The following is a 24,127-nucleotide window of genomic DNA, read 5'->3' as shown; positions in this document are numbered from 1 at the left end:
CGGTTTGATTGAGTCTGTACATGAGGGATAATGAATAAGTGCAACATCCCTCACGCCCCCTAGCACCGGCTTGAGCGGTACTCAATTCTCAGTAGCATTGTCTCCATCTTAATTGCGTCTAATCTGTATTAATTCATAAGCTGAATATACATCAATGATTATTGTTCCATTCCATCACTTACCCTTTGTATGTATATGTTTCAGATCTCCATCATTCTAGATGTCATAGTTGATAAATAAAAGATATAGTCTGATTTTATTGACCTGTCAAATATGAATACATTAAAGCACTCATTTAAATATTCGATCCCACTTCGGTTTTGTCCGTTTATTTTACGAGAATTAATATGGAGCATATGACTGACGTTTGGAAAACTCCCACAAGCTTAATATAGGTTCTCGTAACATCCGCAATAGCACAGTTGGTTAAGTGATTACCTAATGTATGAGAGTTCCGAGGTTCGATCCCTTCTTTTGACATTCTTTTAAGGCTTATTCTTTCTTTATATTTAAGTATATTTTAATAAAAATTGTCAAGCGTTTGCAAAATTGTCTACATGGATATTAAACAACTAAAAAACATTGAATTGCCACGTTTTGTATTGTATTTTACGGCACTGAAAAGACATTTATTGATTTTAATTCGAAAGAATTTTGATTACTAATTCTTAAACAATCTTATATACAAAAGTATAGTATTTACAAAACAATCGCTAAAAAATAGTTATAAATAAGAAAATAAATGGACATACGCTGTTTCGATCTTACAACACGTAGGGAATTTAGATATAATATGCCCGTAATTTACTCTATTTCGCTATAACGGTCAGTATAACTAATTCATAGAAACAAGATTAATTTAACCACATCTTACTGCGTACATCTCACGGAATTTACCGAACATTTATCGAATATTGATATATTCTGTGCATTGACTTTATAATCAGTATGGAATTGACAGGTAAATAAAATCAAACAATATTAAGAAACAGTATATATATAGTCCATACTCATTTAGATTTACCTTGCATGTCTTTTAGTGTAGGCATGTTAATATCTCCTCGATACAGATCATCTATGTGTGCTGAGTGCCAAAGTCCGCACTGAAACATTATCATAAGAGATATAATTTCTATTCCTGTACATGCATGTCTGTCATTCACAACCGACTTTTCCTAAGAAAGGATTTACAAAACAACACATATATAATTAATTGAAAATAATTTATTATCACTCACAATGGCTTTTATTGTTCTCATGTGCATTGTTAAAGTAACTAAAATACCTGAAATCCTGTGAATGAGGCCCCTCGAGAGAGCTGTACAATAAACACAACATGGATAGGAGCTCTTAGTTCTTCTCGCATCTTTTCAAATTCATCCATGACGCAGTAACGAGCACATGCAATCAGATTGGCGTTCTTATCACCAGAGTCACACTGTATCACCATCAGACTCGGGTCTTTTCCTGTACCTTGAATGTGCTGTCTGTAATATCAAATGTCATTTCTAGTTACAATGTGAGTTTAGATAAAAACCTGCATCACTTATTACCAATTGAATCCACAGCAAAATGTATTAAAAGGGCAATGACATAACTGTGATGGAGTCGTATAACATTGTTTTTTTTTGAAATTGTCCATCTTCCAATCTGGACAAAACCATTTATCAGTGTAAGGAAATATTTCAAAATATGTTCTGACTGAAAACCATGATCAAAGGGCTAAGTGCATAAAGACATCAACCTAAGGATTTTACAGTGTACTTACAAGCTTGAAGATCTTTCCACAGCTATAATCATATTGCAATTTTGAGAAGATATAAACATATTGCAATTCCTTAACAGAAATTAACTAATGTGATAATTTAAGCCCTTAAACTTTTCCAATATACCATAATATAATTGTCAGTCTTTTAAAAATAAAGTTGAAAACTTTAAATGTTCACTACTTAACTAACTAATTAAACTTACAAAATCGTGTTTCTCAATTGTTGTTCAGTATCAACAGCTGGTAAAGTTTCTAGCAGGAGTATTTTATCAACATCTATTCCAGTGGCTTTACTGATTTCTCTTTTGTGTACACCTGTCATCAGTTTGGAATGGGTTGTTATCTGTGGAATCAATTGTTACATTGACCTTAGCTTGTAATGAATGTGCGAAATAAGTACACGGGGGAATCACGAGACTTTGTTTAATAATACAAACGAGTAAGGACGACTTATGAGCCTCGGTAAGCTCATTATTGTTATATATTGAGATGAGAAACGTTTCTTAAATCTTAACTAGACGTAACATATATCATATGCACGGTAACTTTCTTCAAATATAAATACCAAGTGTATTGTCCTATGTAGAACATTGTTTGAATTGTATAAAAAAATTACAGATGCAGCTTTATCGCACACCCTTGCCGATTTTGCGACTCCGTAAATATGGTATTGCACGGCCGTGCATATATTTTGACGTGACGTCATTAGCGTTATACAAACACAATGTAAGAGCGCTAAATGTTAACGTTTTACTTTAAGCGCGTCAATGAAAAATGACTTATTTTATTATAAACTGTCTTTATTTTGGGCATGTGATAAATAGAATATTAAATTCGTGTAAGTTCATTTAATATACTGAATTTATTGCACTCGTTAAATAAAATAATATTATACTCGCGAGAGGCTCGCATAATATAATTTTATTCAACTCGTGCAATAAATTAAGTTTTGAACTTACACTCATTCAATATCGTCAAACGAGACGGTATACATTGTAATTACATATGTATGTACTAAAATGAATGAAAATAAGCTTTCTTCCTTCACAAAAACAAAATCAAGCATAATATTGACATCTTTTATCGTAGATGTCCTTATAAAATCTTGCTGAAGATCTGTAGAGTAAAAAAAGTTCTTGGCAGATATAAAGTAAGTAAAACGAGCAATTTCTTCACACGAAAACAAAAAAGTTTCACGCATGGTTTCTAATATTAACATATACTTTGAAAGGAAATACATGTGTATTTCTTCAGAGTTAACTTGTTTTAATTCATGATCAAATATTTCACTTTTGTTTCGAAATAACGAATGCTTTGTCATTTTTTATAGTACGTATATATAGTTATGTGTACATGTTTTAGGACGCCATTGTCGCGAAATATGCGATACATTCCATAGATTTATCTCCTTCATTTCTACGTTAAGTTTACGCTACAAACAATCTATCTTAGTCCATAAGCTTTTAAATTAACAATTAGTAAAAACAATATAACAGAAAGGTGTGTAAAATTCTGGAAAGAGAGGTGTCTTTCGAAAGCATTGCTCACGACAAAATGCATGGGAATTTCAATGAAACCGGAAAACAAGGTATACGAACATGCATTTTCCTTGTTGATCTGTTGGGGGGTGGCTGGAAGTACTGAAAATTGTTTTCTTGACAAATAACAGTCAATGAAGGCATAATGTGTTCTATTTTTCCTGTTTCTGTAAAATAATGAAGTTGATGGGGTTGTTGTTGAGTGTTATATTCATAAAATAATGTTAAATATTTAATTTATTTTGTTTTCAGAATGGTATTCTATTACATGTGCATATAGTGCGAAAAACGGGAAAAGGTCTGCCCGGGTTATCAGATAAAGCGACACTGGTAATTTCCGGGGCAAGTGCTGCAGAAAACTGTTTTACAGCAAAACCAACATAACCCGACATAGATATTAAAAAAAATTACATTATCTATCCTTATGATAACTAAGACATATATTTAAGATTGAATGACGTTTAGCGTATGATTTGTCTGCATTTATCACCATCGACATAACAGTAAACATGTTCCTTTAAGAGGCATAAAATTGTTTCGACAAAATAACAGAATAGAATTGACATTTTTTTCTTGTCTTTTAGTAATAGCAGTCAAATACAGCTGATTACTTAAAATGATTCTAAAATAAGTTTTATAGATATGTATAAAATTATGCAGGTGTAATAAACGCAGAAAGAAAAGGAGTTCACTAAGAATTTACAAGGGTCGGCAGCATAAACTAGTGTAGCCTGCAACATGAAAATTCACCGGAAGAAACAATTTGAAGATCATGCGGTTATACAAACTACACCTGCCTTTTTTGGAAGAGGTTCACGCAAAGACCTGTAGTTTTTCTCCCCTCTGTGTATTTTACTGCTATTTTTAAAGACAAAACAAGTCTATTCTAAATAATCTGTCATTTTAAGCTTCCATGAGGTACCCTTTTACTTCATTGTTGACGACTATGAATGCAGACAGCATTTGCTATACGTCATTCATTTTATTATATGTCTTAGTTAACAAACGAATAAATGATTTCAAATATCTGTGCCAGTGGTTATGTTGGCTGCTCTGTAAAACAGTTTCCGTAGCACTTGCATAAGGTGGGGTGGGAACGGAGGCATAACATTGTGGTTTCGCTCAAGCGCAAAAACTCAGACAGACTTTCAACTCTTTTCCACATATTTTACACATGTAATGGCAGTCTAACAATATAAAATACGTTACGTATATTCAAGGTATTTAAAACTCAATAACAACCCCAGCAACTTCGTTATTTTAAAGAAACAGAAATAGAACACATTATACCTTCACAGTTATTTGTCAAGCAAACAATTTTAAATAGTTCAAGCTTCCCATGTCATTTTTCGATTTCGTGAATTACACGCCTTTCTGTTATATTGCTTTTACTTCTAATAAATTGGACAACAAAGTCTTATAGTAAAGGACTAAGTCAAATATTTTGCATTCGTTCAGTCGAAACGAAAGCAAAATATGTGATCATGAATCAAAACAAGGTGTTTTTAACTCTTTACAAATACACATTTATTTGTAAATATTGGAAACAGTGCACGAAACTTACTATTTAGTTTTCGTGTGACTTACTATCCAGAAATTGCTCGTTTTACTTACTTTACATCTGCAAAGAAACTTTTTTACTCTACAGATTTTTCACCAAGATTTTATATGGACTTATACGATACAAGATATTAATATTATGCTTAGTTTTGTTCTTTTAAAGAAGGAACAAGCTAATTTTAATCAGTTTGGTACAAAATTATACCGTTTCGTGTGACTTACTTAAGCTGCACACAATTCAAACAAAGTTCTCGAAAACCATAAAACGTACGACAAAGCATTTTGTATTTACGAGTATAGTATATTTAAAAAAAGCTACCGTGCATATGATAGGCTTGGTCTAGTTTAGATTCAAGAAACTTTTCTCACCTAAATTTATACAAATAATGAACCTACCCAGGCTTAGAAGTCGCCATTACTCGTTTGCAGAGTCACGTGATCTCCCGTGAAGTAATAATATCAATGTTTTATCTTTGTATGTACTTTATACTCTTTATTGATTTGATTATCATTCTTATTTTATCAAGAAAGCTCGTACTTCATCATTCAAATCATTAAGACCAATATCTGCACTCAATGATAATGAAAGGAAGGCTATAAATCTATAGACACAATATACTCGTATATTTAGTCACCATAAATGTAAAAACAAATGTTTTCCTCTGAAACAGGGCAACCTGTGTTTTAGGTTGTGTTTTAATGATGGATTTACAATATGTTAGATGCTTGTAATGTGAAAAAAGCAGAGATAAATGTGAAATAATTTGTCATAAAACTTACCATGTGGTATGTTGTCTTCCGTACAAAAACTTAAACTTAAGTCTTTACTCTACCTTTACTTAGGCAAAGAGCAAAAATTAATTCAGCTATGTTGCAAACGAAAAGCAACTTCAGAAACTGAGATAAATATGAAACATTTTTACGGTTTAGTTTATACAAATTTATTTCAGTTCGATTGTGTTGGAAGCTATTATGGTTTGATTAGCCTTTAAACAAAAGGGAGTCACATGGTACTGTTATTTGTTTCTTTTTAAAATAAAAAATAAATGCATCTTCATAAAAATCTAAATTCTGAGATTGATGTTAAATTTTACCTGTGCAAATAATTGCCTGTTTTCCTGTTGTACTGTTTTGACATTCAAATATTGTAGAAGGTTGTCATGTGACTGTTTATTAAAGTACCATCCTTTCAACAACTCCTTTTCCTTGTTTGACAAGCTACTATGTTCCAATCTGATCAGGGATTCTGGTGTAGCACACCATAGTAACACTGCCTTAGATTCTTGTAAAACCTTTAATTAATTACATAACACATGGTTTAAGGAAAACTTTACAAAAATCTATTTTACATTAAAATTTACCTTTAACAGGTTGATATCATTTTTTTCTTTCTTTAAGCCTAAAGAAACACATGTCCAAATCTTAGAACTACTATTACTGTAAGAATTTTAATATTGATTCAAATAAATTTCATTTACATAAGAAACATGTACTGTAAAACTTTCAATCAATTATACATTTACTGAAAGAAACAAGTTTAGCAAGTTCTGTAGGGGTACATATAGATTTAGGGACAATGTATGTATAAATGTTTTATGCGGTTATAATTTTTAGCTTGAACTATACCATAGATTCCCTGTACAGTTTTACGCATCTGTGGTTATGATACGTCAAAACGCGTAGTAACTAATAAACCAGGGAGAGCACGTGCAGCACGAAATATGTCATGTATAAAAAATCCAAACGTAATACAGCCTTGCCAATCTTATACCATAAACAAATTAACCACATTTTATTTTGGAAATTATTCAATGGGACGTGCTCCAGGAATAACGTTACCACGATGTCATGTGACTATTGGCATGCTAAATGCTGGTATGACCTCGCCTGAAGTTGCACGACAATTTCACGTAAGCGAATCGACTATTAGTCGTCTAAAACTAGATATCAGCTAACAGGGGATGTAAAAAATATGCCACGTTCGGGTAGCCCACAAAAACAACGTTGGCAGAAGACCGTTAAATTGTTTTGACGTCACGGCGAAATCGATTTATGTCCAGTCGCAGGTTGGCTTATCACCTCAGAAATTCTACTGGTACTAGAATTTGTGACAGGACAGTGCGCAATAGACTTCACGCTGCCAGACTCCATGGACGTCGACCTCATGTGGGGATACCGTTAACACCACGTTATCGACAGGATCGCGTCGCATGGGCTGAAATCCACCAAAGATGGAACCGTGCACAGTGGAATGATGTTCTTTTTACCGACGAGTCAAGATTTAATCTTTTGCTGACGGAAGGTTACGTGTATTGCGGCGGAAGGGCGAGAGATTTGAACCGGAAAACGTCATTCAACGCGATCGTTACGGAGAAGGCAGTGTGATATGGGCGGGAATTTGTCATCGTGGTAAAACTGAATTGATTACAGTAGCTGGAAACCTTACTGCAGTGCGATATTGTGACGAGATAGTGGAGCCAGTTGTTGTCCCGTTTCTGTTACAACATGCACGAATTTTGCAGCAGATAAACGCCCGGCCACACATTGCAAGGTACACACAGAATGTTCTTAGGCGTAACAACATTGCTGTTCCAATTGAACACATGTGGGACCATTTTGGGCGTAAGGTTAGAGAACGTAATGACGTCATCACCGTTCGTGATCTTGAGCGGGCTTTGAATTGGCGCAGAATTCCTATACATGTTGTTTGAAAACTTATCAACAGCATGAGACGAAGATGTGCTGCTGTATTTGCTGTTAACGGAGGACATACTCGATATTAACACTTTTGTGAGTTGCCCCGTACATCCCTACCATTTTCGGTTGACAGAATCAAGAGAATTCAATATCTATTTTCGATTTACTAGTTGGTTTGCAAATGGAATTAAAAGCTTGAAAATGTATGTCATTGAGTTTTTGTTCAATGAAATATAAACATATCAAAATATTATATTAATACGAACTTGCTAAACATTTTTCTTTCGGTATACATACATTACATATGGTTAACAAGTAAAACATTATGCATGTTTTAAGAAGAGTCTATTCTACATCAAAAATTACTTGTAACAGGTTGATATTTTTGTTTTTAATACATAAATTGTGATAACACAAAAATAAGAAAAAATAAATAAAAAACAAACAAACATGGTTGCAGTTGATTAAGAATGCCATACAACACCTATCAGTAGGAAAACAAACAGATTTATTTTTTGTTTCTATAAAATTAAACATCGCCATAATTGCATAAGTGTCTAGAAATTTGGGGGTCAAGGTCATATTTAAGTTTTTGAAATGATAGACAATGTACAGATTGTCTAATTTTCAGATACAAAGCTCTTAGTATAATTATTGATTCGAAATGTAAGTATTCTTTCATAAAAATTTTGGTATTTACTGTACTACATATATAGCTGTCTACAGCTACAGTAATTTTTCATTAATACTGTCTTTTCCATTAAGCAATACCTATTGCTGAAAAAAAATTATGATTAAAAAATCATCCTTATATATAAGGTGTGTGAATCATAATGTCCTTATAATGTGCTCAAAATATTTTATAAATATCCCTGCAAAGCCAAACATCACTCTTGCTAGAGGACATGACCTCGAATTATTTCATAATATTCTCTCTTTTGCTAGAGGTCATGGCCTTTAGACAAACTCGTAGGTATTAAATGTTTTAGGACGAATCGCAAAACATCTACAAATGTATACCAAAATACCTGACAATATGAGATGTGTCCTTTTCATGGCCAGACTTTTTTTTATACCAAATTGAATTGATTTGAAGAAAATCCAATTTTGACCCGAAAGCTTGAATAATGTTAATAGAGGTTCACTAGACAATGTTTCATGCTAAGTATCTAAGCTCTAGCCCTTGTAGTTTAATCGGAAAGATTTTTTTCCACTATATAAATATATAGAAAATACATATTACCCTTGGGGTGAGGCAAATTTTGACCCGACGGCTATAATTTGAAAACGTCGAAGAAGAAGTCTGCAAGACAATGCCTTGTGCAATATATACATGATCTATGCCTTTTAGTTCTTGAGGAGAAAGTTTTTTAACAATTATTTCTATTATTTCTTTCAACCAGATATTTGCAGGGAATCAAATACTTTCAACACTTTGGACTCCATTCACTCAAGTAAAAATTCTGGCAATTTTGGTTGAACCTGCGGTTTGTTAGATGATTTTTTAAGATAACTATATAATCTATTAATCAAACACACACACGCACACGCGCGCGCGCACACATACACACACACACACACACACACACACACGTAAATTGTTATATGTCTCCGCATAAAAACATCCATGTCTTCAAGTCTTGTGAAGATTTTCAACATTGATTCAAATAAAATTACATTCACATTAGAAATATCTTTAATTCAAAATAACCATCAACGTTAGTTAGATTCTGAATAAATTGTCTGTGATATGATCATCATTAAACGTAAGTGATTGTTTTAACTAAAACATGTGATTAAAGTGACTAAAAGACATCATCTACTTGTACCTGTGTATCCCTGTCTGTCTCATTCTCTATCTCTGTATGTTTGTTCCAAACATCTAGAACAATAGCTGAACATGTATCGTTATGGTAACCAATAAACACATCACCTACTTTTGTGGCTGTTGTTTTACTTCTGTAATATAAACATACAACAAGAGCGATTAGTGATTACAGGTGTCGCCCAATGATAGACATAACGGGGCAAAAAGCCATGCATTCTAAAAACCTGTGTTATATGCGCAAGAAATTGAGCTACCGATCAATCCTGTCAAATTTTATTGCAATTGCATTAGTGGAATAATAGGAATAGTCCAGACAAATTTTAAAATTAAAAACATTTAAGGGCCGAAACTCTGTCAAAATCAATGAACCAAAAAGTGTTGATGAGATGCACAACCAAACATGGTATTGATCATTCCGCTAAAGTTTCGATGAAATTACATCAGTAGCAGTAGTTCAGACAAACCTATGAGGCTGGCAACACAAACAAAGCTACTTTATTATTCAAAAGCAATAACTCAACTAAAAATCATTCAAGTCAAAAACTTGTGTCAAATAAATAAGTACTTGACCTACCAATTAATCCTGTAAAGATTCATTGAAATTACATTAGTGGTATTAAAGGAATAGTCCGGACAAACTTTATTATCACCCTTTTAATTCAAGGGCCATAACTCAGCCAAAAATCATTTAAGCAAATAACCTGTGTAATATGTGCCAGTTCTTGACCTACCAATCAATCCTGTAAATTTCAATAAAAGTGCATTAGTGGTAAAAGAGGTGTAGTCCGGACACATTTTTAAAATGAAAATAATTAAAGGGTCATAACTCCGACAAAAATCATTGAAAAATATAAAGCTGATGATCTGCTCAAGAAGACTTGGTAATTATTATTCCTGTAAAGTTTGGATGAAATTGTATCAGTAGTTTTTAGAAGTAGTACTGACAACTTTTTGTGTATCTGGCAAAACACAAAAAAAACCTTTTTATTCAAGGACCATAACTCGGCCAAAAATCACTTTGCCAAAAAACCCGTATTATATGCGCAAGAACTTGAGCTACAGATCAATCCTGTAAAGTTTCATTTAAATTGCATGAGTGATGTAAGAGGAGTAGTCCGGACAAACTTTAAAATTAAAATCATTTAAGGGCCTTTATCCCTTTTAAGGGCCAAAAATCATTGAACCAGAAAATGCAGACGATATCCACAACAAGACTTGATATTGATCCTTTCTGTAAAGTTTTGATGAAATTGCAACAGTAGTTGCTGAGGGGAGTAGTCCGGACAAGTGTTGTCACGGACGGACAGACAGACAGACAGACAGACAGACAGACGATGAAAAAGTGATCCCTCCGTGGAGGCGACACAAAAACTATACTGTTGTTAACAAGTTTGTCAAAGTATGTTCTATTTTGATAGCCAAGATTATCCCCTGCTTCAGGAATTGAATTAACAATACAATAATAGTTATGACTATTTTAAGTCCGCACCTATAATGTGAGAAGTCTGGCTTAAAACGAAAGGTATCGGTAGGACAGCTTGCTCGCCTTTTGTCAGTGAGTGATAGAAAAAACAAAATCCTGTACAATGTAAAATTTTGTAAGTTAAAAAATTCTTTTAAAATCTATGTAAGAGTTATAGTTCTTGGAGCTCAAATCATGCTCTTAAATAAGTGTGTAAAATTTCAATCCATTGCCTTCAGTAATTTTGGAAGTACCAACTTGTACCAAAGTGTGACACCAACGCAAATGCCAAGGTGAATACAATGACTTTCCCTTTGTTTTAAATAATCGAGCTAAAAATATATTAAACAAGATCAACAAGGAAAGGCGGCGTTCAATGAACGCAAAAAAAGTATACTGTTCCAATTTATAGTTCATCAGTATTGTTTATACAAAAAAGTATACTGTTCCAATTTATAGTTCATCAGTATTGTTTATAGAGTACCTGTTAATTCTTAGTTTAAAAATTGCACAAGCTTGCAATATGTTTATAATATGATATATATTTATCTTGCAGAACATTTCATTCTTTTTACTTTTTCTCATTTTAACGAGTTAACTATGTTGTACAGTCCCATCTCCAGAAGGTATGGCCAGAAATATTTATTTTATGGCATAACATTCTGATATAACATGAAATACTAATGAAATACTGAATACTGTAAATAGTAGTTAAATACATCTTTTACATCCACCATACTTACCTATGTGCATAACCAACATTTCTCTGTTTGACAAACTCCTTTGCCCAGTTCTCCAACTTGTCTACAACGTGTTGTTGTTCTGGTGATAACATGGTGTTGATGGTAAAACAATGTTTCTCTAGAAAGTTGATTAGAGGTATAGGAAACTTTTTGTACACTGTCTGCTTCTCATTTGCCACTATCATTCTGAAAAACAAGAATTAGCTTACATTTCGATATCGGAAATAAGGGACACAGGGACAAAAAGACACGGACGACAACAATAAGATTAACACTATTATTAATTATCGTCTTAGGTCAGGACTACTCTTCTGTTACATCTAGAATAATTTATGGATCAGATAAGTTAAAAGACGTGATATGGTACGAATTCGGTGGTAGGAATTACATTAAATAAAGAATTATATCTTGTATCTTCAAGATTTCTAGAAAAAGTGAATGCGGATATTTCATGTAAACTCATAGATGCCATCATGAAGTTATTAAAATTCTTATCAGTATTATCAACAAGAACTTGAAGTGTATACACTTATATTTATCGCCAACTGAGAAACGGCATTTATTCTTGGATAAAATGACAGTAAAAATGACGTGAAATATCATTTATATGAAAATTTGTTTTTATAATATAATGATAATTCACCCTTGAAAGTATTTGAATTCATGTACGGGTAGAATTAAAATCTAGAAGAACTACAACAAAATTACATGAAAATTGCAGGCTCGGTTTGATTGAGTCTGTACATGAGGTATAATAAAAAAGTGCAACATCCCTCACGTCTGCTTGAGCTGTACTCAATTTTTAACACTTAAAAGTGCTGGAATGATTCCGAAGGATCAGAAAAATATGACAACACTGAAGTGAACATTTTAAAAAATCATACTGGTGGAAATATGAGAATTAAGTTAAAATTCGATAAATCATACTGGTATGAAGGAACTTATGAAAGTTCTTTGGAATTAAGTGAAAATATATACCGGAAAAAATACTGGAGCATTCATGCATGTGGAAATTAGGGTTTGACAGTTCATAATGGATAAAATACCGGAGAATTAAAATGGCAATTAATTATTAACATTTGGAATATAGTGTAATGTGAATACTTGTAAACATAACATACATGTCACACTAAATTGCGCTTTCAGTGCGTTTGCACGGCTTTGTTAAATTTAAAAAATGCGACATATTTGATGACATGGGGACTTCACGGCGTCCTCACGGCGATCATAGCGATGCTTCGGAGTCTCGACAGATTTAAAGTGGCGATTGTTTGCGTTCGGAATGCGCTTCTACTGCGTTCTTTGCGCTTCCACTGCGCTTTTACGACGCTCACGCGGCGCTCTCGCAATGCTCACACTGCGTTGAAATCGAAAAGCTTCGTCAAAGCTAGAGACCTCGCACAAACTCCATACAAGCGCCGTGGATGATAACCATCGCGTTCATCCGATGTTCCTATTACGCTTTCACTGCGCTCATGTTGCGATATAGGAGATGCTACTGAGCTGCTACGGCGTCCTTACTGCGATCCCACTGCGCTTTTGTCAGAATGCCGAGTGACGGTGTTTGTATTGAGCATGCTCAAAATGCGCGCCGTCAGTTTGCGTTCTTTGCGATACCACTACGATGCTGAGGCGATGTTGCGATCTTACTTCGCTCATCGCGGCGTTCTGAATTTTCTTTGGACACCGTGAGAACGCCACCCTAGTGTGACAGGTGTTTAAGATTATTTTACCAACGTTATTACACCATGTGTTACACAAATATCACATTAGGCATTTACAATGTATGAGTAGACCATTAAAAATTGATGTCATAAAAATCAATCGAAATCGTTGGTGCTTGATTAATTTTCGGATACGAGGTTCATTTTCGGACGCAAGATGATGGTGTCTGATCGCTACAGTATGCTTTAATTCCAGGCCTAATACGTACCAGAATAGTGCTTGGACATTTGCATCAAACCATTAATTGAATATTTATAAATATCTAAATTTATAGAATCGTACCTGGTTACTTCTGAAGGATGTTCAGTACTTTTATTACCATCATATGTTGTCGATTGTGACATTACTGAGGCCTACAATAGAAAATTTAAAGCTGAATATGATAAAAAAAATCTGCAAAAGAAATATTTCCTGTAACGTGATTTGAAAGTGTGAAGCCTATCAATATTTTTTTCAAATACAGACAAGCAGAATCGCTAAAGAAATCCCACAAAAACCATAGCTTTCGCAGAAGCGGTGGATCAATCGCAGCGGCGGTGGAGTGTTCGTTGCAGAAGCGGTGGATAAAAAATGCCGTTTTCTCTTGTCGGAAAGTTTGTGACTGAATTTTACTTTATATTTTGAGGTTAAACCTAATGAGACGTGAGCTCACATATGTACTTTTCCCAATTAAAAAACGCATACGGTGCAGTTCATTGCCATTAATGCAAACACATCTGTACAGTTTGACAAGGGGACGCCACTTATGTCAAATTTTGGTTAAAACACGTACAAATGTGTGCACAAAGACCCCCAAGTACACGGCATCGCATCGTATGAATGATACTTGTACACATCAACCATATTTTGGAACTTTTGGAAACTGTTTTTACATGTTTATATAAAAAAATAAACACCAATTAAACACGTTTCACCGATGTCAAACTAAGAAAAGGGTTGTACTCAATTGAAAAGTGCGTTATGTCAAGTTAAACCCATTAATGATATCGGGCCGACCGCACTGTATTACAATCGAATCCACCGCCTTCTGCGTTGTGATCATATTTTGTCAATTTTTTATAACATGGCAATAACAATTTACAAAAATTAAAAACTATGGTTATTTTGTGCAAGTATCATACATGCGATGTGATGCTGGTGTAGTAGAGGTAGTTTTGCACACATTTATCTTGTATTTGTTTTCACCACAATTTTGGCAGTCCTTGACAACAGTTTCTGTACAGTAGTGTTTACAAAAATAGCAATAAATTGCACCGTGTGCGTGTAAAGGTTGAAAGAGTACATATGTCGGCTCCAGTCTCACTAGGTGTTTCCAAACATCAAAACAAAAGTAGAAAATCAGTCATAAAATTATCGACAACAGCAAACGGCCACTTTTTGTCCAATGCTTTTGCGACGAATACTACACCTCCGTTGTGATGGACCCGCTTCTGCAAAAGCTGCGTATGGTCCCCAAGTAAAAGAATGCGTGTGCCCTAACCCTTCACGAAAAAAACAATGGGCGGAACTCCATAAAATGGAATCTAGAAAAGGGGTCTGGGGTTATAAAGCAAATACATCTTTTTTTTTTTCATTACATCAGTTTTGAACTGAATGTTTTATTAAAATAAGGCCATTAAGAGTTAACAAAACTATATAATTATTGAACATGTAATTATTTGAACTGTATGTGGTAAAATAAGCACGAATCTGTAGTTGATGGTTTTGGTAAAATTAAATTATTTTTTCTAGTAGCATTTCAATGTTATCATATTTAATTCTAAAACTCAAAAATGTCATTTTTATATGACTTTAAAATGAAAACATGTGACCTATGGATTAAATAGAAAAATAAATGGCGAAATGAAGATAGAAAACAAAGTATAAGTTGAAATGGTCTTACTTGGTAAGATCTAGCATCAGTAATTATTCGGTCTGGTAGAGTGCTTTTCTTCAAGGCTGCAGTTTGGCTTGTCAGCATAAGCAATTCTTGATTAAGTATCTTCATTTCAGACGATATTTTCTTCATTGCAATTAAAAGTTTGCATCTTTGATTTATTTCCATTTTCTGGTATAAATCGCTCGCATTGTCCTTTACTTTATCCAAAAGTGATGCATTTTTTGCCAATAAAGATCGATGTTCACTAACATTTTCTTCGGAAGATATTCTTAATTCCTCAAGTTTTATATTTTCTGTGCAAGACAGTTTCATATCAAGGTCATTCTGCTCCTTTCGCAAACGAGTAACAGTCCTTTGCTTTTCTTCTTCTATAAGTGATGATATGTCTTTAAGGTACTTATCAAATGTTGCAGTACATTTTTGTTGTTCTTCTTCAAAATGTAACCTCCTACTTTGACTTGATTGCTCAATGGATTTTTGAGCTTGTTTTTCTTTCGTTTCGACATCTTTGACGCCATCCTCAAGTGTATTTTGAACCTTTTTCACCGCATTAGAAATAAGGTCTATATCTTTAAGAACTGCTTTCAGTTCGTTACTTTCTTCTATTCTAGTAGCCATGGTTGAAATATGGTTGAAGTTATCGCATGTTGTATGATTTGTTTTCCTGCAATCCGAGCAGGCAAACAGTTCACATTTGGGGCAGTAAAACCTGATGTGCTTTTGATGAATGGGGCATTGCTCAAAACAAAACTCTTGTGGCATCGCCACCCTGTCGAGCATGTTGTGTTGTGGATTTTGTCGTTTGTGATATTTTACGCATGATTGGCACATATACTCCAAACACTCATTACAAAATCCTTGTGCATCTGCCGTTTCACCGAATTCGTAGCATTGTTCGCAGTGCATTTCTTGACATTCGTCTGAATATTGTACAATGTCATCTCCAACAAGAGATGCCATTGTTTTATTTACTGAAATTTGTTGAAATTGTAGAAAAAACATTTAATAACTAACATGACTAATATGACGTTTGTTGAGTTGCTTTTAGAACTTAGGTATCTAAATATAAAGGTATATAAAGATATCGACACTGTTCATTCATACTACAGGTAAACGTATGATTGAAGAAATTAGATAAAAATACTCTGTTGACTGTGTTAACGCTTAAACTAGACTTCAGCTAAACTTCAAGTTTTGACTAAATGTTTTTTTTTAAATGATAAGAAATCCGTTATTTGCAATTCAATCAATTCCAATGTTACTGATAAAACTATGATGGCTGTAATTTGAAGAACATGCAGAGAGTGATTGTTCGAACACTGTGGTTTTGGTTTTGTTCTATGTCATTCTATAGTACTTTATAAAACATAATTATTGATTTTGAATTATGAGAATGTTTTTACGTACGTCTATTTGTATTGCATGAATATGTACATTGGTGAGACTTTAATAAACTTTACATAAAGATTTATTCTAAACTTAATTCGAAACAAGAAAGGATACTCGACCGAAGTAAACCTGGCTAACTTGTATATGCTACTTCTACATTTTCGATACTTATTTATTTATTTGACAGAATAAACAATGGGTTTTTTACCTTGAAAATGAAGATGTTTGTGCTCCTAAATGAATTTGTAGTGTTTCGTTTCAGTAAGATAACCAACATCTACGCAGTCGGTAGTCAATTATATTTATAAATGCTTGATAAATATTTAAAAATATACATGCAGATTATAACATTATACCAATTTAACACATCAATGAACATATAATTTACTGGACTTTTTTTAAAACAACATAAACTGAGGGTACCTGAAAGGTGTGTTTTCCGATATTTACATGTGCATGAGAAAACATACAGGATCATGAACATTATTGGTGGTCTCGTTATTTTGGACAAAATTTATAATAAATAACTTGGGTAAAAATGAACTGTTCACTAGAAAATGTTATGAGATCTCACGCAGTGTAAAATGTCTTCTTGGAGGAAGTTTGTCTAAACAGAACCTGAATATCTCAAGAATTTAACTAGAAAATTAAATAACTACCCTTTAAACATATTATTTTAGAACTATCCTTTACATTGTATTTCATATTCATTGGCAAGAACTATCCTTTACATTTATTTTAGAATGGCCAATGAGATTTCAGATTTTATATTGTAATTTTAAAATGACCAATGAATAGTATTCTTATATTTACTTCTTACCTGTAAATCTTACAGAAAGTCAAGACTGATTCTTTGAAAAACTCAGTATCATACTTTCACACTTGACGATATAATCAAGCTAGTAGAATGATAAAAGCAGATCAAAATTATCAATTGTTACATTTTGAATACTATGTATTTTGGTTACTAGAAAGATAGCTAGTACTTTACCAGGCAAATGACGAAATTGATCTTTCCTCGTGACCAAATTAAGTAGTTCAGTAAAAAGTTAATAGAACCAAAAATAATATTCATTTAAGGTATGACTATCCTAATGCATTACCTCCGCTTTGAATGGTATTTAAATACATGTAGGCTACAAATACTGTCCACTGCATGGCAGCCTGCATAGCTCAATCGGTTAGAGTGCGAGACTTGTAATCTTGACAAAGTGGGTTAGATTCTCGGGCTGGTCAACTACAATTACTAGAACAGTGTTTCGAATTAGACTTCAAATCAAGGTCCCGTTAGTTCTTAAACACTTATAGAAATAGCAGAAGCTTCTTCTTGAGTTGGGCATCTTTCTGTATCTGTATCGTACACAATCTACCAAAATCGAATGCCTAATACTCCTCTGAAGGATTCACCAATATGGACAACCGTCGGCGGGTATAATAAACTCATATACCTTCTGTAAGTTGAAACCTGATATATTCCGAGTCTTAAAAATTTCAAACTATACGGTAAAATTACTTAAAATTTGACGAGATCAACAAATTTACTTCTTAAAAATTAAGCAAATTTTGTAAACAGTCCCCAAATTTGGTAAATTTAACGGCTTTTTATGCTTCCAGAAGGGAGAGCATATTGTCGCCGCCTTGCTCGTCCGTTGTTTGTCCGGAACATAACTTGAAACCTTTCACCTTTTTTGTTTGAACTGCACACAGTGGTAGAGGGCATTTAGGCAGTGTGCAGTGCCAAAGATCTATAACTCTATTTTGGCCCGTTTTTTAACTATCTCAACTTTTAGAAAACTCTTGTCCGGAGCATAACCTGAAAACCCTTTGGACATAAGTTGTTTAAACTCCATACAGTGGTAGAGGACATTAAGGCGGAGTGCAGTGCCAAAGAACCATAATTCTTTTTGCCCATTTTTTTAACTATCTGCCCATTTATAAATTTTATCCGGAGCATAACCTGGAAGTCCTTTGAGATAATTTGTTTAAACTGCAAGCAGTTGTAAAGGATACAATCGATTAACTTTCATTCTACATCTTTATTTGTTTATGAAATTAAAATAAAATGTGTCAACTTTATGACTTTGTCCCAGAAACAGGAGCCCAAGGGACATTTGCAATTATTGCCTTGCATATGTCCCTTTGGCTCCTGCTCTGGGGTTATATGCCGGTTTTACCGATCGCCTTGCTTAATTAGGTTCTCTTAGCAGGAAAATATTAAAAGAAGAGTTAACAAGAGCACCACAAAGGCGTGGCAATATACGCCCGAACGCAAATTTGTTTTTAAGAAACAAAATTTTAAGTAATCAAAAATAATTCTAAACAGAGAGGATACCCATTTATAACATTTGTCCGCTACAAGTTTTATCTTAATTATCAATATTAAGATCTATATTGATACATGCCAAAGAGCTATGCTCTTGTCACATGAATACTTAGTGACAGTTATATATGCCACAGCTTCCTATGTTGAGTAGAGACTCCAGACATGTCAGCAGTCAAAATGTGTTTATATTACCTCCCTTATCAGTCTTTCAGTCCACAGAGGTAGCTAACAAATGCCGGTACGGTACTCCATACATAATTTATGTCCAAAGTTTTGATTAATTACTTTAAAAAATTGAAATTTAAGATGCATCATTTACAACGTAATGTTATTTAGTGAATTTACATATTTAAAGTAACGTCAGTTTCAATAAATAAGATTGTCTTATTTCCAAACATTTATATCACAATTATAACATAGCTCCTCAATTTTTGTCTCTCAGACAAAGAAAAAAATCCAATACAATAAAGTTTGATAAATCAAAAACCACATTATAAAGTAATAGATTTTGTGAAAGGGAGGTAACATCTACATTGGGACGAAACATATTATTAAATTCATACACTGTAATCTCCCTTAAGTTTGTAATACATGTATAAGGATTTTGAATGAGTCAGTGTGACCTTAACCTTGACCTGAGTTAGTCCAAAACTGCGCTCTGCAGATCATGTCAGTAATATAAATATTTTTGCAAAATATATTTAATTTACTATAATCAGTTTCAATGTTGATACAAAATGACTAAGACTAAGTGGAACCTTTATCTTGACCTGAGGAAGGTCAATCCTCTGATATCAGAAGAGAGACTTCATGATGAAATTATTTTTAAAAGTTTTGGAAAGAATGCAATGTCAAGAAGATACATTATACCAACAACGATTAAAACAATGTCATTTTTCAAAAAAATGACAAAAATATAAATTTTCGTAAATACCTGTTTTGGTTTGTTTTTTCAAGTAATATCCGCATTCCATACAGAATTTAACACCCTGCTCTACAGCCTCAAGACAGTTAGGGCATGTATGTTGTAGATTATAGAAAAGTGACTCATCAACTTTATTTCCACAAAACTTGCAAAATTGATAATTTGGAACCAGTTCTGCTCCACATGCAGAATTATCATCTAACTTTCCACTACAAATTACTAGTGAGACCATTTTCTCCTCGACCACCATGCCTCCACACTCCTCACAGAATCTACCATGACTCTTATATCCACAATCGGAACAGCTCATCTTTCAATCTGTACAGCTATATACACCTGTAAATATGTAAGAAAATACCAGTCTGTATTTGAACTTTATTTCCTGCAATGATTTAGCAATATAACTCCTCATAGTTTTTGTTTTACCTTTAAATACTTGTTAGGAGAGCAAATGATTCAACATCCCAGGTTATCGCAGTTTTAAACAAGAGCTGTCTAAATAAACAAAGCGCTGGACTGCACGAAAAAAGGACAATATATTTTTGTTTTAATACCAAGAAAGCAATGAAATGTTCGACTTCATTCTCCCACATAGCACGCATGTAACAATGTCAATGAAAGGGAATCATAATACAACAAAAGGTCTATGCTGTAATGGAAAGGATTAAATATACACTTGTTTGAAGCAACACCTTTTCAAAGCAGACATATATAGTTGTGCTTCCCTTATCTAAGGGCTATTTAATTTAAATCATTTTACACCGTAATGAACAAGTATTAAATCAGGATAATCTCAACACCTATGTCTCCAAAAAAGTACGATGCAAGATAGAAATGCAACTGCGGTTGCCTCTAACTACCGATCTCCCGAACAAATTTGCACGCTCCTCCGGTTCGAGCGATCTAAGTTTGACTATATATTTTTGTTACGAGAAAAAAGCAGAGGTTCATCCACTTAGATTACATAAGGGAAATGCCCATCAAATATCGACAGAAAATTTTACGTTTTAATGGTACAAATGACAACGTACATGGTATTACTTTTGTACATCTGGGTAAGTATTTTAAAGCAAATCATGCGCACTCAGTTTGCAGTAGAGTGATTCTAATTTTGTGTGTAACTCAACTTTGATAAGCAAAACTCTTCCACACTATGGAGAGTCCTGCAAACATATCTGGAAACAAAGTTATCCTTCGGAAGCACGTGGTGCTAAAGTGGATATAACAAAGAAAGAAAAAAGATCGATCATCGGCATTAATCCTAAGGTGACTCGCATCTTTAATTAAATACTTACTTTGTATTTTCATATCATTGTCATAGAATTTTCTACGTCTCTATGGCAAAAAGTTGATACCTTTTAGAAATTTTACATACCTAGATAACGTGAAGATGACTTAACCTCATTAAATTTAGATATAAGTAGTGCATACTACATCTTTTAAGCTGCAAATTATTTATATGTAATTTGTTTAGCTACTGGAGACCGATGTGATGGTTACTTAATGTTCTCTTAAAATGCCAGGAATAATAATAATTATGATAATAATAATAATAATGATGATGATAATAATAATAATATTTTTATTTATAGAAGGTAACACATTAGATATGCCATCGTAGAAAACAATTAACATCTTAATTTTAAATGTGGCCTTCTTAACAATATATAGAAACACAAACACAAAACATCATAAAAAGAATATTCCATTTAGAATATATATTTGTCCTATAACTTTTTTGACAAACACTCTTTTAAAGTACTAAATATCATTTATACAATTTTCATTTACGAATATGCTCTACATCAATCCGTTTTCAAATCTTTGAAATCTGCGTCAGCAAAAACACTATAAGATGAAACATTGCACAAGAAACTGGGGTAAGAAATAATATCTCTTGAACTAAAATACACTCAAAACCAACATTATATATCCTCATTTTTGTTCAAATGATAAGCGTATTACATGTCATAATGATTAACAACTTACTGAATAATTTAAAACGTGCCGTGATTTAACGCAATAAACACACTGGCAGGAACAAAAATTATCAAAAGAACTCTATGACATCTTTGGAGTTATCACAAGAAATCCATGACATTTGAAAAATCCTTATGTTTGCAAGTTTGCCTTATAAATAGGCAATTATGTATGACAAGGATGACGACAAAAATGAACAGGTCAATACATGCGAATACGTAGCAAATTATTTGGAAATTTTACTCAAAACTACTAGAGTTTTAGCAAGAGGCGATAAATAATAGCCTATGAATTAGTTTTTGACTTATAATACAAAATGTAAGACAAGCTTTATCATTAAAGTTAAATTTAGCACCTAAAATTCATTTTTTAAAGATGAAAATTATCATTTTTGACGAGTGCTTTTGCAGTATATACAAAAGTTTTCCGACGAACTACGTGACAGTTATCACAAGAACTGCTGACGAGCTCCATCCTTCTTGACTTGATCCGCAATAGAGAAAACATAGTTTGTACATTGATTCTATGAAGCATTACTCTCTATCTATTTATCAACTCAGACCAATTCTCTTAATTATATGTAAATATCTTAGAAATTGTTAATTTGTATATGCTTAATGTTTGTTTCTTAAATTGAATATATAGCAAAATTACAGCTCGGTCGTGCTCTTATTACAAAATAATAAGTTTTGTTTGTTGTTTTGATTGGTTTTAAATTACACGGCATAGATAGATATCTGGCAACCTTCCAGTTATGGAGGAGATCAGAGGTTCTTTTCAGGTGCCGAAGTAATTAACCATTACAAAAGAATATTTCTTTGTTCTTTAGAAGTGCGATAATTTTGATGTTCATTCAATAAGTGCCAAAAATAAAAAGAGCACTCCTGGTGTAAGTATTATTGCACTATATTTGTTTAATATAAATAATAGCCATGTTCACATGAATACTTAAAGTAATCCATTTACACATGTACTGATTTTTAAATGTTAAACCACAGTCCCTACGGATATCCATTTAACATTAACTTTCAAAATATATCAAAACTTAAATGTTTCTTTTCAAAACGTATGCAGCAAAAGAACCTATTAGTTCATCGTTGAAAATCTGTTAACCTATCTTATTCTTGAATTAATTAATTCAAAACAGAAAGTTGCATACAACCTTCTTTAATCCTGCCATTGAATAACATAAAACCCTAATCCATTTACTGTAAACATATCATCGATCACTAGTTTATTACAGCGTGAAATATTTTCAAACTACCTGCCCGTTGATTTTCTATTTATTCTTCCTTGTCGACGTGACGATAATGAACTTCGCCTAGAAGTCCAAAGCATTCCGAATGGGGTAACAATGTAAGTAGTAGCAGACGACAGAAAACAGTATATCGTGAATTATTAAATAAAGTTTCCTTTTAAAAGGAAAGGCTTGCACAGTTGTGCCTTCATCCCAACATATTTATTTGTTTTTATTTTTGTAAAAACGAATATTTTTGTCAAAACGATTTGAAATCTATTCTCTATTGTATAAAACTAATAAAGAAAATAATCAATCGTAAAAATACTAACGTGAAGATCTATCATACTGAAAGGAAACAAGTGTGCACATTTCATTTAATTAATAAGCATGTTCCCAGATACGATGCGCTATCTATAAATCATCACGTGGTAAGGTTAATGATATGCATGGGCTATTTTTAGATTACCTCACCAAGTTCAGTAGATCTAAATATAACTCGATCATGCACTGTGTGATTTGGACCACCCTTTGAAGACGGAATACTACTACAGTCAACATCCTCTATTGTGTAAAACTAATACAGACAAAAAACAATTATAAAAGAAACTAACTTTTGCGTCTTGAAAAACTATTGAAACGGAACAATTTCGTTTATAATTTATTACGGTTTAAATCAATAAATCAAGTAAAAATACGAATCCTATTTATATAAACAAACTGGGATTACCGAAGTAACTAAAATAGCTTAGATTTCCGTAATATTACTTCGTCTGATTCCGCAGTATGACGGAATCGCCCGAATTGTCACGATTGCAATCGGAAGTACATCGGCTATTATCATTAATCCGAAGAGTGACGGAAAAGGCCGAAAAGTTGCGATTGGCACGATTTCAGCTGGTTTCCCGTTCAATCATGCACTTATAAATGTAAGCAGAAAACCACCTAACCGGAACAGGTTTTCCAAATGAATGGCTTGCAGCCGTGAGCCAACAACCGAAGCCGAATATTATATGATTTTTAATTAAACACATGATTTACTGTTGAATGAGTCCTCAAAAGTACATAGGAAC

At 33.2% G+C, this 24,127-nt stretch overlaps 1 protein-coding gene across 1 annotated transcript; it reads right to left on the bottom strand.

Moving 5' to 3' along the window:
- Window positions 1–786: 786 nt before the first annotated feature.
- On the bottom strand, window positions 787–23,212 carry LOC132750077 (uncharacterized). The gene is made up of 10 exons (XM_060740014.1): window positions 23,082–23,212; window positions 19,847–20,173; window positions 15,204–16,171; window positions 13,604–13,674; window positions 11,597–11,782; window positions 9,393–9,522; window positions 5,961–6,158; window positions 1,972–2,111; window positions 1,286–1,487; window positions 787–1,103 (listed from the first exon to the last, which is right to left on the bottom strand). Exons 2-10 carry the CDS (start codon window positions 20,145–20,147, stop codon window positions 1,011–1,013), a joined length of 2,289 nt encoding a protein of 762 aa, XP_060595997.1. The 5' UTR covers window positions 20,148–20,173; window positions 23,082–23,212; the 3' UTR covers window positions 787–1,010.
- Between the last annotated feature and the right edge of the window lie 915 nt (window positions 23,213–24,127).

Source organism: Ruditapes philippinarum, unplaced genomic scaffold (assembly GCF_026571515.1).
Source record: "Ruditapes philippinarum isolate M1 unplaced genomic scaffold, ASM2657151v2 ctg1899_1_1_1_1, whole genome shotgun sequence".
Taxonomy (NCBI): Eukaryota; Metazoa; Mollusca; class Bivalvia; order Venerida; family Veneridae; genus Ruditapes; species Ruditapes philippinarum.
This window is presented reverse-complemented; position numbering and strand designations above follow the sequence as displayed.